At 40.2% G+C, this 27,600-nt stretch overlaps 2 protein-coding genes across 2 annotated transcripts; both read left to right on the forward strand.

The window, feature by feature from the left end:
• The first annotated feature begins 4,696 nt into the window (after positions 1–4,696).
• On the forward strand, positions 4,697–6,579 carry LOC311579368 (olfactory receptor 1468-like). The gene is made up of 2 exons (XM_084749864.1): positions 4,697–4,814; positions 5,599–6,579. Exon 2 carries the CDS (start codon positions 5,615–5,617, stop codon positions 6,557–6,559), a length of 945 nt encoding a protein of 314 aa, XP_084605990.1. The 5' UTR covers positions 4,697–4,814; positions 5,599–5,614; the 3' UTR covers positions 6,560–6,579.
• A 7,953-nt stretch (positions 6,580–14,532) lies between these two features.
• On the forward strand, positions 14,533–15,528 carry LOC311579361 (olfactory receptor 1468; the record flags this gene model as incomplete). Its single annotated transcript, XM_084749858.1, has 1 exon — positions 14,533–15,528. One exon carries the CDS (start codon positions 14,533–14,535, stop codon positions 15,484–15,486), a length of 954 nt encoding a protein of 317 aa, XP_084605984.1. The 3' UTR covers positions 15,487–15,528.
• Positions 15,529–27,600: the final 12,072 nt, after the last annotated feature.

Here is a 27,600-nt window from a genome sequence, read left to right on the forward strand (position 1 = left end):
AGAGCTGACCACTTGGAATTGGATAAGTTAGCAGAGGTTTCATCCTTGGTGTGGGACCTTGTGGTCTCTCCCCCATCCCTGTGGGCATGTCAGCTGGAGTGGTCACAACTCAGGGTCTGTGTAGGCGACCACACTGTTGAGCTTCCATGGGGGCAGTGTCACTTTCACGTCTAGAAGACACTCTCCTAGCAGAATCCTGCTCCTCAGCCTCTTACAGCCCTCTCCTCCTCTCCTGTGATGTTCCCTGAACCTAATGTGTAGGGGCTGTGTTGTAGATGTGGGCACCCCAGTTTGAAAACTAATGCTTTTTATAAAATGCTGCATTTGCCAAAGTTTAAAAACCATGTTAAAATGCTCAGAAATAGATACTTAATCCACTTGTTTTTTTCCAGAGGCCTGAGAAAAAGTCTATCATGGGTGTAGGTGCTTCTCTAACGTGGGATAACACATGTGAGGACAGCCCCCAAACCATCACTATCAGGAGCAAGAAGGCTATGAGTATTGCTTTAAGTGTTATTCTGCAACTGTTAGTTTATGCAGGTCATTTAGTTACTTCACTTTATTTAGAAAATATTTTTATTTGCTGAGAATTTCATATGTTGCATTTTGAACCACATTTATTTCATTTCTCAATTCCTCTGAGATCACTAATTCCATATCCGCCCAACTTGGTGTCATTATCTTTTAAAAACCCATGGACTCCAATTTGTGTTGCTCATGTACTCTTGGCTGATTTAAATAATTAAACGTATTCCATTCCATTTAATTTTCTTCTGTTAAAATTCAGGAAAATACAAATTTAGGATTTAAATGATGTCTGCCTGCCACTGTTTTAAGTTGTAACTAGCACTCAGCAGTGACGCCTCAGCCTCTCTGGGCTGCTCTCTTCTGGCTCATCCCACTCTCTTCTCATCTGTGTGCTGTGGCACTCCCTTTTCCTTTCTGTCCTTGCTAATTCTGGATGGACTTTTACCGTCTTATTCCAGCTGCTCTCTTTCCTTGGTTTACAGGATGGAAGTTAGACAAATTGATGTGCTCTAATGCCCCCTAAAATATTTTAACAACAAGAAAAACGTCCAAACTGGAAGCATTTTTATTTTCTCCACTAATGCCGTAATAATTTGTGAGGTATTTCTCAGTTTGAAATGCTTCATTCTTCTTGCCTGTGAAGCTTAAAAGCAAAACAAACAAACAAACAAAAAAAAAAAAACAAAAAAAAAACCCAACCCAAAAAACTCTTATTTTTAGTTGCATTATCTGAGAGGGAGAAGTGAGAGGATGCCATATGAGGAAAAGGGAGACTAAGTTATAGTGCAGCTTATTGGACCACCACTAAGAGTGACCTGGACGTTAGCATCTAGCACTTAGACGTAAGGATGGGCCCATAAGCATTAATTCTGATTCTGAATGTGTGACTTTCAGTGAATGGAACCAGAAGAACCCAATGCTAGAACACAAGAAGCAGGGAAAACACACCTGAGGTAACCCTATCACACTATCTACATCAGTGGTTCTTGGCTTTGTGTGTTGCGACCCTTTGACAAACCTCTGTCTACAAAAATATTTATATTATGATTTATAACAGTATAAAATTATAGTTATGAAGTAGCAACACAAATAATTTTGTTTGTGGGTCACTACAACATGAGGAACGGTGGTAAAGGGTCGCAGTATTAGGAAGGTTGAAACACTGCTTTACATAGAGCCGGTTCAAGTCTGTAAATCTTGCCATAGCTGTGTCTGCATTAAGAGAGAACAGACGAGAGACTCTGATGCTACACAAGGAGTATGTGATAACATTTAAAAGAAAAGAACATTTTTTCAACACCCAAAGCTTCTTTAATAACAGTAAGATCCAGGCCAGGGTTAGTTTTTGTAGCCTCGGCTGGTCCTTCGGCCTCTGGCATGCTCGAACTAATGGCCCTTGGAGCGGGCATAGGGTTTAGTGTCACTGTGTGTAGTCCCTGGGACCTTGCCAAAATGCTGGTACACCTCTCAGCCCTACTGAGGACCAGACAGGAGCACGATGCCTCAGCCATTGGGAGACTCCAGGGCCAGCTGGTTGAAGGTGAGGATCTTACGCCTAGCCTTGAGGATGCTACTTCACCTGGCTGTTCACCCGCAGTGCACACACCTCAGCTTGGGCACTTCCAGGATCCTCATGTCATCTGTGACTGTCCCCACAACCATAGAAGTTTTGTTTTTTCGGCCAGGAAGCTTCATCTTTCAGATCATGTGTGACAGGGACAGAGGTGGCTGGTTGGTGCTACTCATGAATAACCGTTTCAGCACAACCTGATTGAAGGTGGAGTTGGTTCATCTGGCCAGAAACCTGTACAGCTTGACTAGCAGCCACAAGTAGATGTCCTGGCTCTTGGGCTCCTTTCATTGAATCTTTTGGTCCATGTTGTGACAAATGTCAATACCCATGATGGCGCCTCCTGCTGGCCCGGGTCCAGAAAGGAGAAACAAAATTTCTGAGCAGATGACTCATTGGCTGTATTCTAGTAGGCACTAAGACGGCTAATGAGCAAGTTGGGGCTCTTTATATCGCTGAACCAAAAGAAAAGAAAGGATATCTGCACTGCCTGAGGTAATTCAACCATAGATAACAAGGGAAATTCTTTTCTCTATACAATGAGGAAAAAGATTTTGTCTAATTTCCAGGAATTTGTTTTTTTTTTTAGACAGTTTCTCTGTGTAGTCCTGGCCCTGGCTGTTGTGGAGCTCATGGTGTAGACCAGGCTGGCCTTGAACTCACAACGATCTGCCTGCCACTATCTCCTGAGTGGTGGGATTAAAAGTGTGTACCACCACTGTCCATCTTTAATTTCTAGGAATTTTATTTATATCAGCGTCGTTCATAATTTCCCCAACTGTGAATGACTAAGATGTTCTTTGGCAGGTGAATGGATAGACTGTGGTACTACAGACAATGGAATATCATTAACAATTAAAAGGACAAGCAAATGTGAGTGTACATTACTAAGAGTGAAGCCAACCCCAGGATCTTTTTGTGTCAGCACATCAAAAGCAGCTATTCTAGCAATCCGACAAAGGCAATACCATTGAGGATACATATTCCTGAGGAATGAAGGCCGAATCTAGTTGAAATGATGAAAGGGGAACATAGGATATGTATAGAAGAGGACTTAAAAATGTCAACTGTAGTCTTATGATCAAATGGAAAAGCTGGCACTGGGAAGGAATCTATCATCTAGGGAGACTGGTTAGGATGATGGGGGTGGGGCACTGCTAAGACTTCCCTAGAGAAGTTAGAAGGTAAAATCAATTGAATAAAATACAAATCCAATTTCCTTTTTTTAATTTTGGCTGGAGGAAGAATTGAGCACAATGTGGGAGAGTCTCTTTTCTCTTATTCCTTTCCTTCCTGTGGGTCTTCATTTCTCTTACTGGAATATGTTCGTGGGGAGTTTGGTTATAATGAAAGATTTTGCTACCCTTGAAATATTCCTGAAATATGTGTTTTTCTCTATGGTAGTCAAAGACCACCAATAGCTTTTTGTCCAAAGGGCAAAGCCTAAGCTTTAATAGTCCTAAGATATTTCAGAATCTTCACAGTTAAGAGTTCTATATTGAGGCCTTTTCAACTATTCTCCCTGAATACAGGTTCCGGCATACAGGACTACTGTTGATTCCCTAGACAGATAATGAAAAAACATCTCTCAGTAATCTGCTTGCTATCTCCATGGCCCCCAAAGCGCAAAACCATGTGATTAGTAAATAATCAATCACTGCTCCAGGACTCCAAGAGAATTTGTTCTAGGGACGTCTTGAATAATTACTTTGTCTTATGTAATGAGTTCCTCCAGGAGCTAGACCCTCTGGGATGCAGAGCTTCTTAGGCCCAGGGATGCACAGGGTGAGAAGTGTGAGCAGGGATGGCAGAGACAGGTGATGACTACAGAGGCTCTTCTCCTTATGCCTATACTGAATAAATGGGGACATGATCTTGGACCAGGGCCCTGGAGTCGCACTGAGACATTCTTGGTAAGGTGACAGGAAGGTGAATGAATTGGGTCCTTTGTTTCTCTAACTGGAAAGTCTTAATATCCCAGTCTCATGAAATTCTGCAAGATAATTTTTCCAGATGTACTTTCCATCTCTGTGCTCCCAAGTCTTTCCCCACATTGTAGAAATGTTCTGATTAGACTTCTCCACCTACAATATTTTTAGTATAGGGTTCATCACTATTACTATGCAACATGTTATCACAAGATTGTATCACTTCAATATAAGGGCATCCCTCTGAGGAAGGCATTTCATACAGATTGTTTTGTTATATATTGGATTATTCAAGGGATTTTAAAAGGCCCAGATAACCCCCTTGATGAGATTACAATCATAATTATTGGGGGGCAATGTAAAAAAATCTGTATTTTAAAAAGAGAGCTATATGATTAATCTATCAAAGTGTGATCCACAGACCAGCAGAATTCCCATCACCAGATGTAAAGTGTGAACTTTTAAAATGTAGAATTTTGAGCCAGCACAAGATTTATTGATCAGAATCAGAATTTATCAGGACAGCCAGGTGTTCCAGATCTAAATGAAATTTTGTGCCATGGCCCAATCCAAGCCTTTTTTGTCATTCTTATGTGCAGTTCAGACTGAGAATGAGCAGGTACCATATGAGGAAAAGGAGGGACACCATTGTGGAGTTCCTGGAAATCAGGTGTTGATCAGTGGTGCCATCTGCAAGCAGTGTCCTTGTGCATTGTGGTTCTTCATAACAGCCTCGCTATCAGAGGGATGTCCTGTTCGTTTTTCGGGGAGATGCTGTCCTGAGATAGGTGTGTAAAACTGTGTTGATACGTTCCAGCTGCAACACTGGAAAGGCATGACTAGATGTGAATACTGTTAGTATGGATAGATTAAATAGCACTGTTAAGGTGAAAATTGCAGCCACTGGGCTCAGTGTGCCTCTCAAGGGAGGAACTTCTCATGTACCTTAACAGCCTTTTTTTTTTAAGACTCTACAAATCAGGAAAAATGTTTACTTCAAGTTTGACAAATACAAATAGCCAAATCCCTAAGTATGTAACATTTATATAACTCATGGTCATCTCATGATTCTCCCTTCTGTTTGTAGTTTGTTTTATTCATGTAATAAAATAAATGTATATGTTAAAAATTAAAAAATAGAATAAAATAAAATAAATCTCCAGCTATAAACATGAAAAAAACTTGGAAAAAAAAAGAAATCAGAAGAGCTAATGTAGAAAGCTGGTTTTGGAATATATATAACATAACAAACAAAAAAGTTTCAAGACATGGATTCCTTCAATGTCATCATCAAATAGACTACCATTAGCAAGTATTTAACAGCCTTTTTTAGTTTACCCTTTCAGCTCCGAGGCAACTGACATGTGGATTCATGGAGACCAACTGAAATGAGTCTCAAAATTACCTTTATTCATTCCTTTCTCCCCAGATCACCTATCAAATTAGTAGTTTTTACCCCACTATCAATGAATCATATAGATATTATTACTCAAGAAACATTTAGCAGATTGTATATCATAGAAATGTGTTTTTATTTAGATTTAAGAGAACTTTAACTTTTTTCTCTTAAAGATTCTTGTGACACAACATGACAGAAGGAAACCAAACTGTCAGCTCCCAGTTTCTCCTCCTGGGCCTGCCCATCCCCCAAGAGCACCAGCTCCTGTTCTATGCCTTGTTCCTGGCCATGTACCTCACCACTGTCCTGGGGAACCTCATCATCATCATCCTCATTAACCTGGACTCCCATCTCCACACACCCATGTACTTCTTTCTCAGCAACTTGTCCTTCTCTGACCTCTGCTTTTCCTCTGTCATAATGCCCAAGTTGCTGCAGAACATACAGAGCCAGGATGCATCCATCCCCTATGCAGGCTGCCTGGCACAAATGTACTTTTTCCTGTTTTTTGGAGACCTTGAGAGCTTCCTCCTTGTGGCCATGGCCTATGACCGCTATGTGGCCATCTGCTTCCCCCTTCATTACACCAGCATCATGAGCCCCAAGCTCTGTGTGAGTCTGGTGCTGCTGTCCTGGGTGCTGACCACATTCCATGCCATGCTGCACACCCTGCTCATGGCCAGACTATCTTTCTGTGAGGACAATGTGATCCCTCACTTTTTCTGTGACATGTCTGCTCTGCTGAAGCTGTCCTGCTCTGACACACATGTTAATGAGTTGGTGATATTTATCATGGGAGGCATCATTCTTGTCATTCCTTTTGTGCTCATCATTGTGTCCTATGCACGGATTGTCTCCTCCATCCTCAAGGTCCCTTCTGCTCGAGGCATCCGTAAAGCCTTCTCCACCTGTGGCTCCCACCTGTCTGTGGTGTCCCTGTTCTACGGGACAGTCATTGGTCTGTACTTGTGTCCATCAGCTAATAACTCTGCTGTGAAGGAGACTGTCATGGCCATGATGTACACAGTGGTGACTCCCATGCTGAACCCCTTCATCTACAGCCTGAGGAACAGGGAGATGAAGGGAGCACTAGGAAGAGTTATTTGTAAGAAGAGAATTCTTTTCTGCCTGTGATGGTAATGGTTGAGATTATTTATTTAGTAGCTAACTGATATCCAGATATTATTATTGAACTCTTTTTTTTTCACTAGGGAAATTTTTGCTAAAATGATATATAATTTCCCAATAATTAAAATGGTGGGTGTAGAAATGTTTAATTGGTTAAAAAGGGGTTCTCACGTGTGCTTGTAGAGTTTTCCTATTTGTTAATTCAAGGTGACCCTGAGAAGGCATATGTAAAATCTTTTAATACATGTTGTAGGCCATCATGATGGTTCAGCAGGTAAGAACACTTGCTGCTGAGCCTGATACATTAGATCAAGACCCGTATGGTGGAGAGAGAGAGAGAGAGAGAGAGTGAGAGAGAGAGAGAGAGAGAGAGAGAGAGAATCTGTTTCTGCTAGTTGCCTTCTGACCTCCATGCATACACAGGTGGGCGGCAAATAGATAAATGAAGAGTGTAAAAACTAGTTATATTTGTAGTGGTTAAAATGTTAATTTTTGTCCATAATTAAAAAAAACTCTACCTGAGAGGTAGGCAGATCTCTTTGAGTTCAAGGCCAGTCTGGTCTACAAAGCAAGTCCATGACAGTCAAGGGTACACAGAGAAACTCTGTATCGAACACACACGCGCACACACACACACACACACACACACACACACACACACACACACACCAAAACCCACCACCACACCACCAAAAATAATGAAAAACAAAATATCAAAAAATTAACAAAAAACCCCAAACAAACAAACAAAAAAATCTGACACTCTAACACATTTAAATCATGGTCTATTCTTTCATGGTGATACTTTGGCATTTCATGTCTCCTGTTTCTTGGTCTAAAATGGACCTTTAATTGATACACAAAAATTCTATTCTCCTCCCAAGAAAATGCTCACATTACCCACTCTCTTAATCTGTATTAATTATGCCTTATTTTAGATGTGTATTCTTGCCAAAAGCAACAATAAAAGGTGTGTATGGTGTGCTTGAAGCACACCAGTTGCTATCATGGGTAAACTTCCAAATCTTGATGGTATTATGCAATAATTTTCCCCTCTAAAATTCAGTTGAAGTCATAACAAGGAAGGAGTATGTTACTGACCATGAGCCTGAAAGTGACGTCAGATATCGCTATCCAGCTGGAGAAGCATAGAGATGGAGGATTACATGGAGGAGTGAGCCTCTGTGAGTGATGTACAGCCTCTGCACTTGCGTTTCCTGTTCCAGAACCTAGCTAGACAGTACAGTTCAGCTTAGATGCATAGGTAGGCAGTGAGGAATGGTCTCTTCATAGATTGCCATATGGAGGCTTAGTATGACCTTGGACTTTGGACCTTTATTTATCTGTCTTATCATACTTGTTTTAGAAACATTACATGAAATATATGTAAGGTCTATCCAGAAAGGGAAATGAATGACTAAACTATGCACATTTAACTAAAGATCATTCACTGTCCAAAATATACTCTGTAAATATTTTATCTTGAGATTATTATTTATCTTGAAGTTTTTGGACAGAGAGAAAAGAGGCCACATACACCCCAATCAGCTCCTCTTAAGGGTCATACAACTAGACTCTTAGGTAGGCTGATAGAAGGAAGAGAGTAAGCAAGCAAATAAAATCTCAAATGAAATAAGAGACTGTGGTAGTATGAATGTGAAATAGCCTGTTGGTATAATGTCCTCTATATTCTAATAAATGAAATGCCACTCTTCAGTCACCTTGGTTGGTTGTTGCCTTGAGACAGTATGCCAGATCACCCTCCCCACAGCCTGTGTTTACTTAGACTATCACAATTTCTGTTTCTTTCTAGGTTTTGTTTGCTTCCTCCCTTTGTAGGGCATTTCATAAACCAAGGCATCTATAAAATAGCATTTTAGGATGCTGAAGGCAACTTCAGTGAGTCAGTTGACCTTAAGCTATCCAATGCTCTAAGTAGTGTCTTCTTTGTTAGCCTTCAGCCTGCCTGCTCATGGAAGGACATTTAGGTAAAAGGGAAGAAATGAAAGTTTTGACATGTGGTTTATGACTGGAGTTCGGGGATGAAAAGAGAAGAGAGCTGAGGTCCCTACCTTGCTCAGAAATTCCCTCTGGGAACTACAAGCACTTGGAATCCATGGCAGGAGTCAGGGAGGAGAGAAAAAAAGAGGTGGGAAGGCATATGACAATGCTTCCTAAATCTTAATACAGCACTTGCAAACTGCATCAAGAACTCATTAAGAGTGTCAGATGGTGGGCTAGATGCTGTCTCTGTGTGAGCCAATGGGAAGAATCAGAATAAGAGAGAAATCAGACTCTATTCCAAAGAGAAAGAGAAGTAAAAGTTTTGGAAATCCACAAATTAAATGAAAGATGCCTGGGAAGTACAGAGAAATGATGCAGAGAAGTGAAACAAACACATTTTCAGCCATGCAGGCTGAGCTAGGCCCACAGGAAATGGAACCCAAAGGCACGGCAAGAGAGAGGCTGGAAGTTCTACCCTCAGGACACGTTTCACACTCCTCTCAAGTCTCAAACGCAGCTGCAGACTTTGAGGAGACAGCTGCACCCCTGGGAGACTCAGAGAACTACAAGTGGACGCTACACTGAGATTCTGTTGTTTCAAAGGAGCCGCTTCCAGAGCTTTAGATAGGGAGCAACCTCAGATCCTGGGGTCTCGTCAGCCTTCCGTGGCTCTCGGATGAGGGAAAGGCAAGTGACGCAGTCATGGAGAGCAGCAGAGAACCAGGAGTGGGCAAGCTGAAGGGAGCTGGTGTAGGAGGCTAAGCTCAGGCAGGCAACTGCACACAGGGAAGGACAGCCCTACTGTCAGTGCTGGGAGCAGGTCCCAGCAACATGTATTGGAGAAAGGGGCACATTTTCAACAAACTTTGATGGGACACCTGGATATGCACACATAGAAGAATAAAACTAGCTTCCCATTGCTCACCCTGTACAGAAGTCCATTGGAATCAATCAAAGACCTCAGCGTCAGTCTCAGCACCTTGGAAAAGCCATAGAAGGACATAACCCAAGCACTTCAAGATACAGGTGTAGGCAAAGACTTTCTGGAAAAGACCTCAAATAACCACAGAAAATAACTCAAAGAATTGGGAAGTGGGGTTACATGAAAGCAAGGAGTTTCTTTACTGCAAAGAGAATAGTATCACTATCAAGAGAAAGCCAACATAATGGGAGAAAACATTTGCCATTTATACATACGATAGAGATTAATATCTAGAACCCCAGGCCTAAATCCTCCAATAAATAGCAAACATATTAATAGACAGCTCAGAAAGAGAAAATATAAACGACCAGTAAATATTTGAAAAAGTGTTCAATGAACCTAGCCATTAGTTATTTATGGAATTTTGAAGATAATTTTGGGTCATAATTAACTGCCAATAAGTAAAACCATGAAAAAATTGAAGCACAGGCAAGGGGGACTACTGAATGCCTAAGACTGATAACTATAAAATGATTTAAGAAATTAGGATTTAAATAAAGGGTAGAGATACCATTTTTCTGGACTAGAAAACTCATGTTCATATGACTATTTGTAAACTTATTTTGAGAGTCAGCAACTTGCATTCATAACTTAGCAGAAATTATTATGTAAAAACTGATAATAAAATTTATTTGTAGAAGCAAAGGAAGTAAAAACCAAAGTCAGTTTTGGAAAAGAATAAAGCAAGAGAACCTCTGGTTTTTAGTCTTGTGATTAAGGAACAAATGATAATAAACAAGAAGTGTGTGTGAGCCTATGGACTATTTACCATAGGCAACATCCACTGTTAGGGTGCTGGGGTCAGACAGCATTACCCCATCAGACCTGTATTCTACCACTGAGCTGTGGCCTCAGGACTTGGATTTATTGAGATGGGTTTTACTATGTAGCCTAGAAGGGTTTCAAACTCACAGTGCTCCTGCCCTCACCTCACGGGTGCTGGGATTACAGATGTGAACTACAACACTGCCGTAGACAGATCCACTCTTCTACCGTCTATTGCTAGTTGAGGAAAATGGAAAGACGGTTCAACAGGCTCCAGTATTCATAACAGATGATGTTGAAAATTAAGATTTCCACAGAGCGAAGCAAAATTAAAAAATGTACTGCCACCCACCTCTCACAGATTCTATAAAGTAACATGAAAGGAGCCACAGCTCTTAGCAGTTCTCTGAGTGCTAAGGGGACTCCCGTAGTGCTTTTCTCTGCGCAGGCAGAGAACTTCATGAGCAAAATTCCAGCAGCTTGTGCGGAAGGGCTGAAGTGAACTACTGTCATGCTGCATCTTCTACAGCTAGCTGAGGCCAGCGAAGAGCTGATTCCTGCAGCTGTGGATTAAACTAGAACAGCAGGCAGAAAATGGTATGCCTAAAATATTAGTTCTCAAAAGGTGGATTAGTCTGCTGGGAAATGTAACCGTGGCTTCACTGAATTCAGGGTGGAGGCTGCCACGTAGATGCTTTCGATTCTTGTATAAACGACTGTACTGAGAGCAGTGGTGCCATTTTCTGATTGAGGTGGGTGATGTTGATTATCATAGGAAACTTGGACACTCCGTATGTAACAGAGCAGGGAATGCAGTGTCTGAAATCTTAGGAAATTCTCTGGGCACCATTTAATATTTCCATGGCCCCAAATAAATTGTTAACTTAAGCAATAACAACCAGATAAAACAACAAGGATGCAGATTCCCAAGTAGTGAAAGCATCACACCCAGCTGATGACTGCCGAGTGCAAGGGGAAGCAGCGGGGGAAGGAGTTATAAATGCCACCTATGGTTAAATACTTACTTAGAGGAACTGGAGGAACATGGCATTGGGGTGTCCAGGTGTATATGGAGAATGTTGGGATGGTGGTGGTGGATGCTGTTAGTGCTTTCCTATGGAGGCGAGGAGGTGAAAATAATGAGTGAAGTGAGAGTCTGTACTTTTGTGTGTTGACTTGAGGATGAATTGAACCTGGTCTAGGGGAATTCATCTTACATTGCCATTTGCACACTGTTGGGCCATAGAAGTCAGATTCTTATTAGCTGCGTGCTTGTATATTCTAGGGTTCTGTTCACAGGGAGTTGGCTTACAGTCTGATTACACACCAGGGGACACTTTCTCAAACATGCGTCTTTAATGACGGTACTTTGCTTCAAAACATCTAATGGCCTCGTGAGGAAAACTGTAGATAAAGTATTCATGAATTCAATATCTTCTTTGGCTCTTTCCACCATTCTTCATCACCTCCCTAAAATGCAAGCTCCATTGACACAGGACCATGGTGATGAATAAACACCAAGCCTTCAGCTTTTTTTTTTCTGTTCCTACCATTTTTCAAAGTATGTTCATGTGTGATCAGGGACTATAATTAGAAACACAGGCCTCTGGGAGAATTGTTCTAGCTAGAACTTGGATAATGACTTTTTTTTAAATGAGTTCCTCTAGGACATAGACTCCTCTGGGATGCAGAGCTCCTTAGGCGCAGGGATAAGCAGAATGAGAAAAATGAGCAAGGATGATGCTCACACAGGTGACAGCTGTGGAGACCATTGCTTCCTCTGCCTTTGGTGAGTAAATGGGAACAGGATCTTAGAGCCCTGTAGTCACCCTGAGATATTTCTGGGTAAGTTTGTGAGGCAGAGGGCGAATGAGCCGTTGTATTGATGTCCTTGCAACCTGAGGTTCTTGATTTTACTGGTTTTGTGACATTCTATGGGGGGTTTTTATGTTGTTTACTAATGAAAACATTTATTAACATTAATATACAATGTTATCTTAAAAATTGAGTTATTTAGCATGATGGCATCTCTGTGAGATAGACATAGGACACACAGGTTTTTAGCCTTTGGCTATATTACTGAAATACTTATTTCTTCAGAATACTTCAGGCAACCTCCCTCCAAAGGTTATGATCATCCCATTTATTGGGAAACAGTTCAGAAGCTTGTACACACACACAAACACACACACAAACACACACACACACGTATAATCTTTCTATTTTAAGTGTGGTCCACAGACCAGCAGAGTTATCACTAAATGTATAATCTGAACTTCTAACATGTAGAATTAGGTTTTACATCAATCCTACGATGTCAGGATTGGCATTGAGCAAAGCAATTGGATTTTTCATATGTAAAATAAGTTTTTTTTTTTAAAAAAAAGAAGCCTTCATCCTTTACTTTCCAGTGCTGGGATCGAACTTAATACCTTAGGGATGCTAGACAGGCACTCTACCATTGGGCTGCATCTCCAGCTTGAAGGGGTGCTTTATGACTCTTCTGTGCAGCCTTAACTGAGGACTGCATACGTACTGGGTGAGGGAGATGAGAAGCCCCACCACAGGAATGGCTCAAACTTATGTTCCTAGTGAGTGGCATTGTCTTTCAGGTGGTACCCCTTGATTGTGATTCATTATGTCAGCTAGATGCCAAATTGAGATTGTCCTTGTTACTCAGAAGCGCAGTATTTAGACAAGCCACATATACAAAATTTTATTGATGCTTTTCCTTATTGTAGTTCTATCACATTATGTCGAAATATATAGAAACAAGCGAGAAAGCAAGCACTATCAATGTGGCTAGACAAAACAGCAGGACAAAAGTGCTAGCATTTGAATTCAGTTATTTATCTTCTGGGCAATGCGTAGCCATTGCAGTCAGGAGCTACCAACAATTATGAATGACAACATTAGGTGTCTACACAAGAATAGGCCTGTCAACAGGCAGACATGGGTAGGGCTCTACTCCTCATCCCTGAACTATGTTGTACTGATAGATTCAGGGAAAGGGCCATCATTGTCTTTGCTTGTGTCCATACTGATGACTAGAATCTAATGTATAATTCTAATCCAGTGCTCAGACAGATGACCCTGGATAAAGTAAGTAATTTATAAAACAAAACAAAAAGTCATGAACATGTAAGAGGGACAGGTAGGAGCAAAATAGATGTTTGACAGTGGGGGGAGGCAGAAAAAAGAAAGTGGGGGTCGGGAAGAAAGTAACAAGAAAACATTATGTACATGAATCAAGTTGTCAAAGAATTAACTAAATTAATGAAAAGAACAAAAATGACATAAAAAGAAAAGAAAAGAAGTGGGGAGGAAACAATGAAGCAGGGATAAAAAAGATACAGAGAAAAACACAGAATCTAAAGGACTTCCTAGATAGCTAGAGAAATAAATATAAGAAAGCAAACTCTTAGGATTCTGTCTTGAGACTAGATTTTTAAAATTCTGGGATAGGAAAGATGGAGGGGTGGGGTGGGAAAAGGTCAGAAGGAAATAATGTCTGGTGATCTGAAGATGGCTCCGATAAGTCCAGGAGGAGCTAATTACTAAGCACTTGATGGTAGGGTAGTGAAGGTAGTTTGTGTGCACATGGACTTAAGGTGGCAACTGATACTGTGAAAGGGACCTGAAGGGTGGAGCTGAAGCATCACCAGAGAAAAGTGTCCAGAAGATGCTCCAGGAAATAGTGATATGGAATACACTGTTAGAAAAACAGCCAATTGTGGTCTGAAGAGATGGTTCAGTGGTTAAGAGTACTGGCTGTTTTACCAGAGGTCCTGAGTTCAATTCCCAGCAACCACACGATGGCTCATCTGTAATGGAATCTGATTCTCTCTTCTGGTATGCATGAAAACAGAGTACTCACATACATAAAATAAATAAATCTTAAAAAATAATTAAAAAAGAAAACAGCTAATTGTAGTTACTGGGAATGGATGGCTATAGCTTCAACGGGAGAACTGGAGACCACAGAGCTAACCCATGAGTATGTTTCAGATGGGAGAGAATCATCAATTCTGTTGCTTTTAATGCTAATGAAAAAAAAGTGTGCTGCATGGCTGGGATTTAGTCATGGTGCACTTCTGATTACAGATTCAGCTTTCAGGTATAAATATGAGATTAAATACTGTAGAACACATTCACAGATCACATGTCATAAGCATATATTTTCTTTTATTTGGATTTTAACCTTTTATTTTTCTTTAAAAGATTCTAGATGCAGGGCATCACAGAAAGGAATCAAACTGCCATCTCCCAGTTCCTCCTCCTGGGTCTGCCCATTCCCCAAGAGCACCAGCTTCTGTTCTATGCCTTGTTCCTGGCCATGTACCTCACCACTGTCCTGGGGAACCTCATCATCATCATCCTCATTCACCTGGACTCCCATCTCCACACACCCATGTACTTCTTTCTCAGCAACTTGTCCTTCTCTGACCTCTGTTTTTCCTCTGTCACAATGCCCAAGTTGTTGCAGAACATGCAGAGCCAGGACACATCCATCCCCTATGCAGGCTGCCTGGCACAAATGTACTTTTTCCTGTTTTTTGCAGACCTTGAGAGCTTCCTCCTTGTGGCCATGGCCTATGACCGCTATGTGGCCATCTGCTTCCCCCTGCATTACACCAGCATCATGAGCCCCAAGCTCTGTGTGAGTCTGGTGCTGCTGTCCTGGGTGCTGACTACATTCCATGCCATGCTGCACACCCTGCTCATGGCCAGACTATCTTTCTGTGAGGACAATGTGATCCCTCACTTTTTCTGTGACATGTCTGCTCTGCTGAAGCTGTCCTGCTCTGACACACATGTTAATGAGTTGGTGATATTTATCATGGGAGGCATCATTCTTGTCATTCCTTTTGTGCTCATCATTGTGTCCTATGCACGGATTGTCTCCTCCATCCTCAAGGTCCCTTCTGCTCGAGGCATCCGTAAAGCCTTCTCCACCTGTGGCTCCCACCTGTCTGTGGTGTCCCTGTTCTACGGGACAGTCATTGGTCTGTACTTGTGTCCATCAGCTAATAACTCTACTGTGAAGGAGACTGTCATGGCCATGATGTACACAGTGGTGACTCCCATGCTGAACCCCTTCATCTACAGCCTGAGGAACAAAGATATGAAGACGGCCATAGTTAGAGTTCTTTGCAAGCAGAAAAGTCTTTTCTGCCTATGATGGTAGCTGTTGGGTGTTTTAAAAATAATTTATTCAGCACATATGTTCACATGGATATTTGAGTATTATTGTACACACTTTCTTTCCATCATAAAACTTTCTGTTTGAATGCAAAATTTCAGGAATGTTCAGTATATAAAGTGTTTATAGAAATAGCACTAGTGTACAGAATATCTTTATATCACACAAGTTGCCATTTAAATGTTGTGTGTGCCAGATGAAGCATATCTGGCCATCCCTATAACACCTGGACCGTGTTTGCAGAGCTCAGAAGAATCTATGATTAGGGTTAAAGTATACTTATCAATATACTCTATTATCACAGACATATATGACTTTCTTAGAGTCTGATTCTGTACATAACTCATATTGTTTGAGACTGTACTCACTGCTACTACCTTGATCTTAGATAATGCTCTGAACAAAGGTTTGTAATGAGCCACAGACTTACAGCCTCATAAAACAGGACCATGCAAAGCTAGATTCTGATAACTGTAGGAAAACACAATTCTTTATAGTCATCAACTGCTCCATAAGTGATGTACCAAAAATGAATGAGTTATTCTTTTGACTGTTAGTGCAAATTCCAAATAGGGTCAGATGTTAATTTACATCTTTCTTCAAAAACTATACACCAAGTAGTTTTGTGTTATTGATGTGCATCCAGTAGCTTTCTAGGATAGTTTTCCTGACCATGGTCAGCATAATATAAAGTTATTTAATTAAAAATTTCTTAGATTACCATAATTCAGAAATAAATATCTTACCATGTCAAACTGACTTTATGTAAATACTGACATCTTGTTCTCATCCTTCTTAAAATATTGAAAATTAACCTATCATATGAAGAAGCATAAATAATATTTGAGCCAATGACTCAGAGAAGCAGTCCACAAAAGCTCATATCTGCAATGCACTGACTCATATGTATGGACACATATAACAATATATGTTCATTCTGCCAAACAAAACTTTTCATTGTTAAATAAAAATTCTTTACTTACTGCTTCTGAGGAAGTGCCCTCCCTTATCTTTCATTAACTCTCTTTTGTTTCCATGTCTGATTTGTCTTTTTCTTTCACCTGATCTGTACTAAGAATGAACTGTTTGGTTTGTGGTAACAGTTTGATATATGTTTGTTCAGGAGCTGATTCATACCAGAGCCCTACAAGCTTCTTTCTGGTTATGAAGAAGGAACTTGGAGCTGACTTACGCTCCCGGGAGACTTTCTTTCCCTCCTTGCTATTTCAAACTTATTGATACGTTTTTCAGACATGACTTGTAGTAGTCTGGATGTTGATTGTGTGGAGGAAAGAAATCTTGTAGAGGATCAAAACAAGTGGAGTTGGAGATTATCAACATTCTGTTTTGGGTTAGAATTGAATCAGTTTAAAGGCTCAAATTGTTTGAATCTGGAGATTCTCCTCAAAGTCCCCACAGCCTCAGGAATAGAGTGAGCAGCCACTTGTTATTTAGTCTTGGTTGTATCAATGTCATTGTCTAAGTCTCCAGCCTTGATCCATTTATTTTCTCATTGTTGCCTGTGATGGCGTCCAAATCATCACTTCATTCTTCTGTAATAGGTCACATTGCTGCAGTCCAGACTTCTTCCTGTTCCCAGTTTTACTCTGCCTTTAATGATGCTTTATGACAAGGAAGAAATAGAACTCTGCGTTATCTACCTACGTTTGCTCTTTGCTCTACATTTCACTTCTCAGTTTTAGTGGTCTACTGTGCAGTTGTCCTATATGCATATATATTAAAAATGGATTAAGATTTACAGGCACATGAAAAGATCAACTTTGGACTGGTACTTTCTAACATGAATTAACATTTTTCTTGAATGAGTCAAAGACTACATGTTTGACATTTTGATGCACATATGAATAACAAGTGTGGCTTGACTTGAGAAACTGAGGGAATATAAAAAAAGGAATTGAATTTGAGAATAAAATAATATTTTCTTTGAATTTATGACATATATTTTCAATCTCATGCTAGTTTTGCAATAGTATATATACAGTCAAAAAGCTAGGACAATAATAGAACTCTTAAATACATTAAAGGGGTAAAATTTCATAACCATTGGCTACTTAATGATTAAATAAAGACCATTTCAAATATTAACTGCACGTATATAATTTCCTAATTTTCTGATCGCAGCTCACTCATTTTTGTTATCTTTTCTAATAGTTATTGATATTGCCTTAAGATATGACACAAACAACACAAAACCTCACAAGGAACAGAAAGAAGACTATATCAATGAAAGATATTTGTGAAACAATGGACACTCAAGAATGCTTATAAATGACTCACAAATTGTATAAAACATCTGCCACTTGCATAACAGTTGGTAGAGTTTGGTATGCAGAAAGTAAAAAGTAAATTTACAATCCTATGAAAGACAGACAACACAGTATAAAAAGGAAAAAGGAATTAAACAAACATTTCCCTAGAGGAGTCACACAAATGGTGACTGCTAGCTTTCTGCTCAGATGGAAGGCTGTCCTGAGATTTGGGAGCCCAGGAACCACACAGCTCTGAGGAGAGAAGGCATTACAATAGAAGGGCATCCTGAGACATGGGAGCCCAGGAACCACGCAGCTATGAGAGGAAGCTTCCTCAGCAGAGGCATTGCAGCTCCCAGGGGAGGGTATTTCTCAGCTGAGCTGAGGACCTCAGGAGTTTCAGTCCTGCTCCTTCAGTGTTGCAGTTCTTTTCTTTCCTTTTTGTTTTGTTTTAGTTTTTTGAGACAGGGTTTCTCTGTGTAGCCTTGCCTGTCCTTGACTCATTTTGTAAACTGTCCTAGTCTCAAACTCACAGAGATCTGCCTGCCTCTGCCTCCTCAGCGCTGGGATTAAAAGTGTTCCCTACCATGCCAGGCTGAAAAAATTCTTTTTAAAGATTTATTGTTAACATGTTTTTGATGAAAACTTGAGGCTCCTAACACGTTTTCTATTAATAATTGGTCAATTTCTTCATTTCCTTATGCTAACGGTCCTGGCAAGCCTGTATGAGACTGCATATGGATGATATATAATGGATAGTTTCTATTTATGATTGCCTGTTGCAGTTCTGTAAATAACAAGGTTAATTCTGAATTATCAGAAATAAATTCAGAAGTTTCTATATATAAAGCAACTCTTTCTGCATATTGAAAGTCAGTACTTATATTAGAGATTCAGAAAAATCTAATACCGTAAGAATTGCATTCAACTCTGCTATTTTAACTAAAGTATATGGACTTTGACGTACTTTGCTTTTTTTGGTCTCACTTATATAGCTGCCATTCCCAACTTATTTGCATCAGTATACAATCTAAGTTTTTTCAGGAATTGGCATTCCTTTTACAATATGTTTAGTTCTATTCTATTGATCTTTCAGTTTGTTTCTATACCAGAACTATGCAGTTTTTATTACTATTGCATTGCTCTGTAGTACAGCTTGAAGTCAAGGATAGAGACATTATTGATGATGCTCTACTGTGTTTGCAGATGGCAGCTTAGCCTGGACTTCCTCTTAGAGACTCTGTTCAGTGTTAGGAGCCATATTTCTGCCCTGTGACTCAGTGAGTGCAAAGACAACCTTCTGCTAACCTTTGAGTCACCAGAACCTCTTGAGAGAATCCTTTGTGATGTTTGGATTACCTTCCACTGAGAGACAAAGAAGAGCTTTTCCGGGGACTGACTTATTTTCAGCCTGCCTGAGAAACTAGGGGAGGGGACCAGTAACAAGAGACTTGCTGTAACTTGTATATGTACTGCACTCCCTCAGATTAAAGGGGAGCCTTGATCAGACATTTGTCTTGGCCTCACCTCCACATGTGTCTGTCCTATCTCCATTCACACCCTCTCTTTTGGGTGGAACCCTGGTTTGACGTGTTTCGCGGGGTGGGACGTAAATGGCGCCCGAACACAGGACAGGGACTTGAACTCAAGAGAAAAGGTGATGAATCATCACTTTAAGAGCACTTGGCTGGAAAGACGGTAAGGTAGTGAAGGAAATAATCACAGGACAGAGTAAATCAAAGAAGTTATTTGGAGAAATGATGAAATGCATGCTTCAAACATGGGGAGTCAGGGTTGATACTAAAGCATTACTTAAGTTTCTAGATTTTTGTCCATAAAGCATGTCCATGGTTTCTAGAGAAAGAAGTGGTTGATTTAAAGATGTGGGATAGAGTTGGTAACAAATGATAAGAATATTATATTACTTAGGGACCTAGCTCTCTAGGTCTTCTAGGTGCCCGCCTTGGGTTTTTTTTTTTTTTTTCACTATGGGATTTAATTAGGATGGTCCTTGACCTCCAACTTGATAGTGACATGATAAGAGATTTTATGTCTCAAGAGAAAAGTGATACATTTTCTTTTCTGGTTGTGGAGTTGTTTAGTCCTCAGGGCAACAGAATTAGACAATATGGCACTATGGAATGGAAACATATCAAAGAATTAAAGAATGATTGTGCTCAGTGTGGGCCCACAGCTCCATTTACCATAGTTGATGCATTTATGGAAATCAATCTTATCCCTGATGATTGGAATATTCTAAGTAAGGCTTCTTTAAATGGAGGCGATTACTTGTTATGGGAAGCAAAATTTTTAGAAGAACTGCCATGATAAATGCTTCAATGGAATTTTGACATGTTAACAGGAAAAGGGCCATTTGAAGGCAATGGCAATCAAATTAATTATCCTCCTGAAGTATATGCACAATCACTGTTGCTGCGAGAGGTGCTTGGAGCAGATTGCCTGATAAAGAAGAAACTAATATCTAACATCAACCAAACTCCAAATGAGCCCTTCCAAGAGTTCGTAAACAGACTTCTTAAAGCGGCAGAAAAAAGTTTGGCAATCCTAAAGTTGGAATCCCTTTTGTAAAACAACTGGCCTTTGAAAATGCTGATGCTTATTGTCCTACTGTGATCAGGCCTTACAGGAATAAGCCTGATAGAAACCGACAGGAAGAACATTATGATGGGCGGATCTGGGCCCAGGGGTCCTGCTCACACTATGGCACCAGCCAAGGTCGATAGGGCAATACACTTCAAACCCCTACCCAGATCTAGCCAATGGACAGGACATTCTCCACAGTTGAGTGGAGAGTGGGGTATGACTTTCACATGAACTCTGGTGCCCCATATTTGACCACATCCCCTGGAGGGGGAGGCCTGGTGGCACTCAGAGGAAGGATAGCAGGCTACCAAGGAGAGACTTGATTCCCTATGAGCATATACAGGGGGAGGAGGTCCCCATCAGTCACAGTCATAGGGGAGGGGAGTAAGGGGAAAATGAGAGGGAGGGAGGAATGGGAGAATACAAGGGATGGGATAACAATTGAGATGTAATATGAATAAATTAATAAAATATTTTTAAAAAGTCCTCTCTGCTGTGGCAGAAGCTACTACTCTTAAATGTGTAAATTACCTACCACTGGGAGACTCAGAGGAACCCTGCAGACAGAGGGCTTATCAAGAGAATGCTTTCTTTATTGCCTGCCCAGAGGGGCAGGGCGTGATGGAGTCTGTACAAGAGGCTGTGTGTAAAAAGACCTTTGACATCTGTAACAACAAGGTTAACTTAAATTCTTAAGTTAGAGTCAGAGCCATTCTAAACAACAAGTGGTATAATCCAACAGGTCTCTAAAGGTACTTTTAAACTAAGGTTTTCATGTAATTATTGTCCTGTATTTCAAACTAAACTTATAAAAGATAAGATTTAAAATAATGTTTCTTTAATAAGGTATTAAAGCTGCATATGCAGGCTATATAGCTTAAGATTATACTGTAAACTCTTATCTAAAGATTTACAATTTGCTTTTTGGGTATAATGTTTAAAATTTAAGTTGAAATGCTTATTTAGAACATATGTGTGTGTATATGTGTTTGTAACACAGATGTTTTTAAATAGCAACCATGTGGACAATATGATTTGTAACCTGCCATGTGACTCTACCATCTTGAGATAGCCACATAGTATACGGCAATAAATTTGGAGCCTCTTGGTCCTCATGAGCTCTCTGCTTGTTGAGAAGGTTAGTACAGATTAACAGACTGCTGTATTTGCAGACTTTGGAAATGGGTAATACTAAGAGATACTTTTAAGTTAACAAATATTAATTTTAGAGCTATCCAATTGTTTACACTGTTAAAACTTGGGTTTCGTCTTCTAAATTTATGGTAATTATGTTGTACATTCATTCTCAAAAAGGTAAAAATCGCTGACTTAGGAATATGTTTGGCCTTATTTTCTGAACATGGCCATGTTTTGAAATTGCCTGCCAGGGCCTCTAACACCACGTGGCTGGCTCCATGTTCATTCAATGATTAAAAAGTGTAGCGCCATAGCCTCCTCCATCTTGGCTAAGGGCAGTCACATGGCTGGCAGCCAGTTTGGTTGTGTGAGAATCAAGCTTCTCTATTGAAGGCTGCCAACTGCATTCAGTTGCCTCGCTTAGCACCAAGGGCAACTCCTGCCTTTGAAGCTAGACTTTACTGTTCAGTCTTAATGACAGCGTGTGGAAAAATCAACAAGATTGCCACTCCAGCAACAAGCTGTATCTATGATTAAAAGTTTTGCTTTGATATTAGTTCAGAAATATACTTAAAGTTGTCTAATAACTGATGGAGTTTATGGTCAGCTATATCAATGGATCAGTTGCCTGATAGTTAATCAAACAATTCCAAGAAAATGATGCCTCCTCATTCCCTAGGTGGGATAGATGGTTTTTGGTTCTTCAAATCTTTATATATTGATATAAAATTAAGATTATATTCTATGGTGCCATATGGGAGTCAGGAAAGTTTCCAGCCCCTATATTTAGAGATTTTGATACTGAAATAAAGAAGCTCCAATTTAATGGTTGTCATTTTATTATTAACTGTTAAAAATAATTGAGAAGGGCAAATTGTCGGTTGCTTCATGAATGATTATATTCCTAAAATATCTTTGGCTGTACTTATGGTCATGAGTGATTGCCAGGAAGGTTATACTTTGATTACAGCATACTATGTATCAACTCTTTTAAGGTGTTGTATGTAATTTTTAAAAATGGTATGTGACTTCTTGCCAGGGACCAAACGGCCTGAGGCAGACCTCCACCCATTCAGCATTTGCAGCAAACATCCTGCTGGGCCACTCATTAGGTATGCAAGGCATCCGGCTTAACCTTGAGAAGACAGCGATCTGATCCTAAGATAACCACAGAGACATCCTGCTTTGTCTCACCTGGAAGACCCCTCCCCTTGCAAATGTTCCCGGGGCTCAACCCAGAAGATTTTGTACTTTTCCACTACTCTCCTTGCGTACCCCTGCCCTCCCTAAAGCAGGTTTTAAAAAGCCTGCCATTACCCTCAATAAATGGCTCTTGACAAGCAACTGTTCGCTTGAGCTCTACGTCTCTCTCGCCCATGTCTTTACCTACAGGTTGCGACCCCCCTCGACCCCCCAATAACTGACCAGCTGGACTGGTTGGTGGACTAGTCACATGGACTAGTTATCCTAGTTACATGGACTAGTTAAACTTCTCAAGGTTTTATTGTGCATCCTGGTGTTATAGATGGAGATTGTAAGGAGGAAATGAAAATCATGGCGTGTGTAAAGCAGGAGATGAAAATTAATGCAGGGATAGAATTGTTCAGCTGTTACTGTTTTCTTACATTAAGGGCAAAACCGCTCCAGTAGAAAGAATGGGTGCATTTGTCAGTACAGGAAAATGTATGGTCTCACAAACAATGGTATATATTCACTTATAAGTGGATATTAGCCTAACATAGATGTCCTCAGAGAGACTCCACCCAGTGGGGGATTGGGACACTGGGAATCATTGCCAGACCCTGGACAAAGAGCTGTGAGCTGTATGGAAAGGTTAAAAGATAGAAGAGAAGCACATGGCCGACGGGGTTTTTGGCCCAGATGAAGAATGTTAGTAAATATTTGGGATTATGGATTGGAGATAGCTTGATAAAACACATTAAAAGCAGATGACATGGGATTGGGACAGGGATCCTATACCTGCCCCACTATGGGAAGTAATTTAGGAGATTATCATCTGCCCTGCCCCAGGTTAACTAAGGCTACTTTTGAAATATAACAGGTATCCATGTCTTGATGGATTGCTAGGTGGTTATAAATTACTGCTGTAATAATAATTATAGGCCTAATATTAAACATTCTTAAGCCATACTGGTACTTTAACTGCAACTGGTATGTAAAGTTAAGAGCTACTATCACAAACTGATTAGGATGGTTTTGTTAGGTACTAGCTCAGTTAATCACAGGTGTTTTATAAAATAATCAGCCAATATATAGCTAGGAACAAGCAATTCAGATATACTAAAATTAGACAGATGTGGTCTTCTAGCACTTATCTGCACATTATAGATTATTATAACATTTTGTTTTATGTTTATATGATATAGGTTAGAGCAGATAGCTAAAGACAGAGAAGACTGAGCACAGACATGCTGGTCCTCAAGCTTATCAGAGGTCTGTTGAATATGACATTAAGTATATTTAAACTAATTATGACAGAGAATCCTACATCCTAGCAGTAATTCCCATGATCTTTGAGAAGATTTGCCATGCAGATGACTCAAGTCTGGATTGTGGTTTCAGGTCACTGAGCAAAACTGCTCCATAGATCAACCAATAACAGTGGACAAACTGGACACCCCCAGAAAGCCATTGTCTCACGTTGCTGAATATGAGGTGAGGTCAATATCCTCTGTGTTCTCATATCACAGAAACAGCCTCTCATCTCCTGTGCCTCCATGCCTGATGGCCAGACTGTCTCTGCCCATGGTGCCATGTTACCCCAAGAGACAACTGTCTAGGTACTAGGATATATTAGTCATTTCTGTCATTTTGATAGGTATATAATATCGCCGAGGTTACAATTTATCTTTCTCAGGTCTCTGTTTACATTGATGGCTGAGGTAATGTTAGCTGGGCAGCTAGAGGACAATTAGATCTACTGTTAGTACACTAGTCAATTCATTAGCTAGTTAAAACTCCTAGGTACTAGTCTCTTCTCTTATTTAAAAAGGCAAACAGACAACAGTCTTGCCTTGCTCACAGGCTTCATGTTAAATGGAAAACAGTTTTTAAGTGTAACTCAACTGCCTGTCTCTCTTAGTAAATAACTAGACAAATAAATATGATTTATATAAGGTCTGAAAATCTAAGAGTTTAAGTTAGATGAGTATAAAGTATTTAAGAGTTTGAGAAAGCATTTAAAAGTTGATACATGCAATGTGAGAATGTTAAAAAGTCTAAGAAACTGTTGCAAAAAGGTTCTTTAAGGTTGTCTATAAAAAATGTTTCAAGTTGATAAGAACAAATGTTTAAAAGTCTAAGAAAGTGTTTAATATTTGAGGGTCTAAGAAACTGTTTAAATGTTGGTAAGTGCAAGTTATAAAAGTTAAAAAGATCTTAAGAGAAGTTTTAAGGTACATAAGTACAAATTGCAGATTTAAAATGAGATCAGTGGTTATAATAAGGTGGTAGAATACTGGCTGCTTATTAATCAATTCCAAGCTCAAGAGTTTGATTTTCCTTTGTTGTATTCTGAATATACACTTAAGGGTGCGTCTCATCCTGCTAAAAATGAATCTGTCCAATCTCTATATGAAGTCTGAGAAAAAAAATGTTCATACTTTTATTGGGTTTTAAAGGCATAAGCTACTCTAGCTGTCTTATGGACACAGTTTTAACTTCTGTCCCTAGTCTGTATTTGTGTCAGCAGATTTTCACCTTGCTAACAGACTCCATCCAGAGCTGCTGAAATACGGACCTGCCCGAAGCTGATGTAAACCAGTCCCACAGAGATGACTGCCCCCTGTCTCTTCAACCGGATCAGCTGAACAGATGCTTTTGATAAGTGCCCCAGTGGCCTTTGATTAGCTTCTCAGCCTTTCCTGGCTCTGATAACAGCGCCCCTAATGTCAGCAGGAAGAAGTTACAGAAGAAAAGAATGACTGTGCCGTTTTTTCCCATTTTATCGGCTCAAATGCTAAGTCAAGGGCACCTCTCTGGCACGAGGGACAAATGCCTACAGGAAAATAGACTCTTAGTTCTGTTTAAACCAGTCATGTTTTGTGCCCCGTTATCAAGCAAAGATTGGGTGCCATCCAGCTAATGGTCGTGAAGGTGCAGTACCTGGCCCTACAACAAGCCGACTCAGAGAAATAAGTTTCAAGAAGACCCATGATTGGGCCTTCAGTGAACCTGTTAGAGTGGGGAATGAGATACCAGAAGAACTAAAATTGGATTTCAGGGTAACTGGGGCAAAGGTTAAGAAATAGGCCTACAGGAGATAATCTGGTCAGCTGCCAAGAGCAGCCCCACTAGAGATAGTGACTGACCTGAAGGGTCCCATCGGAGATGATAAGAGTTGATAAGAGTTTTATGACCACATTCCTTCCTGCCCACCAGAGAGAGCGTTACCTAGCAACCCACCCATCCTGTCGTGGCAGAACAAAAGATGTTGTTAAGCCATGGTTGGTCTTGGCACCCTTTTCTGCTTAAAGGACATTGAGAGGATAAAAGGACCTCAGATCACGGCATCAAGGTCACTCCTGAGACCTAGCATGTAAGGCTAACAATTTTCTAATTCAGCCTAAAAAAGTTTATCCCAAACTCCTTAACTACAACTTGTTTATAATTTTCTTGTCTCTTTTTCTTAGTTGTTAAACAAACGCTGGTAATGTTTGCTTTTTAGAGACAAAAAATTTTAAGTTACAAACCAGCCTAGTCTCCAGAGGCAAGAGATGGATTGTAAAAGTGACACTTTTTTTTTCCTGCTGTTGGCATGGCTAAGGCTTTTCAAACCGGCTGTAGCCGCAAGAGGCTGGTTTATGAAGATTTACGCTCACAAGCAACACAAACAACAACCTACTTAATTTTTTAAAGTGAAAAACGGGGAGAGGCATATATCTCCAATCTTTTGAGTCATGTTCTTTTTAATTTAAATTTTTTTTGCTGCATAATTGCAGCTTTTCAGTCCTTTTGGATTGAAACAGAGGTGGGACCATGAAGACCCGCCCAGCCACGTTTCCATGACAACAAAGATGGTGTGCTCTTCCCTGAAAGGGCCAAGAGAAACGTCATAGCCTTGACCCAGAACCACACCAAGTGGAGGAGCCAGAGTAGCCACTCAGCCGACTCAAAACAGCACAGCGGGCTCGGGACCGAGTCATGCAGCTGGGGGTCCAGGCAGTGTCCCAGGGCCTCAGCCCACAGACTCAGCGACTTCTGAGTCGACAAAAGAACCGAGTCAAACAAACCTCAGGGCCACCCAGCCTCAGACCAGTGCCCTGTGCTACAGGCTGTGGTTTGCTTCTGCCTGGTGGACTGTGGCTCCAGATTGGTGGGCGTGCACAATGCCTAAAACTGTCAGAACAAAAACTGAGAACTTTTAAATCCTAAAGCTCCCAATGGGACACCATCCTTGCAGACTTTGAGAATGTGCTTTATTACAATCGATATATGTGAATGAGCCTCCAGTAGGAGCAATATTGGCAGAGGAACAATGGTTTATGCAAAGTGGGCCTAGTGGGCTTTCCTTGATGAAAACAGAGAGCAGTTTTACCCTAAACTAAAATGCCTGCTTGCTGCAGAGTGAGGGGAGCAGAGGAGGATGAAGACTGGATGAATAGAAACATTTGTGAAGATTCGGGGGGATGTTATAAATAAATATTGTATTATTTACTGTTGACAAAGCTAAGATTTGATGGGTTTACTTTTAAGATTTCAGGAAGAGCCTTAATATCAAATATTAATCAGATGCAAATAAAGCCTTGTTCTGTTTTTACTGAAATGAAAAAAAAAAACAAAAACAAAAAAAAAACAAAACAAAAAAAACACAAAACAACAAAAAAAGAGAATGTGCTTTATAGAGACTTCCTTAAAAAAAAAAAAAGATATCTGTGATAGTTTGTGTTCATGTTCCCTATATTCTATTGAGTGATAAATTTTCTTCTTCCTCTTCTTGTATTTTGTTATTGTTTTTTCTATTGCCTTGATTAGAACTGTACAAACTGCTAATTATTGTTTATGCCTGAACTGTGTTTTGAGACAGCTGGACAGGCTGCTATGTCATTGTTAAAATTCCCCT

The sequence above is a fragment of the Acomys minous genome (genome assembly GCF_964271855.1).
Source record: "Acomys minous genome assembly, chromosome: 12".
In the NCBI taxonomy this organism is placed as follows: Eukaryota; Metazoa; Chordata; class Mammalia; order Rodentia; family Muridae; genus Acomys; species Acomys minous.

Bases quoted from the DNA above. Each gene is read 5' to 3' on its own strand.
- LOC311579368 (XM_084749864.1), top strand. From the start codon at position 5,615: ATGACAGAAGGAAACCAAACTGTCAGCTCCCAGTTTCTCCTCCTGGGC.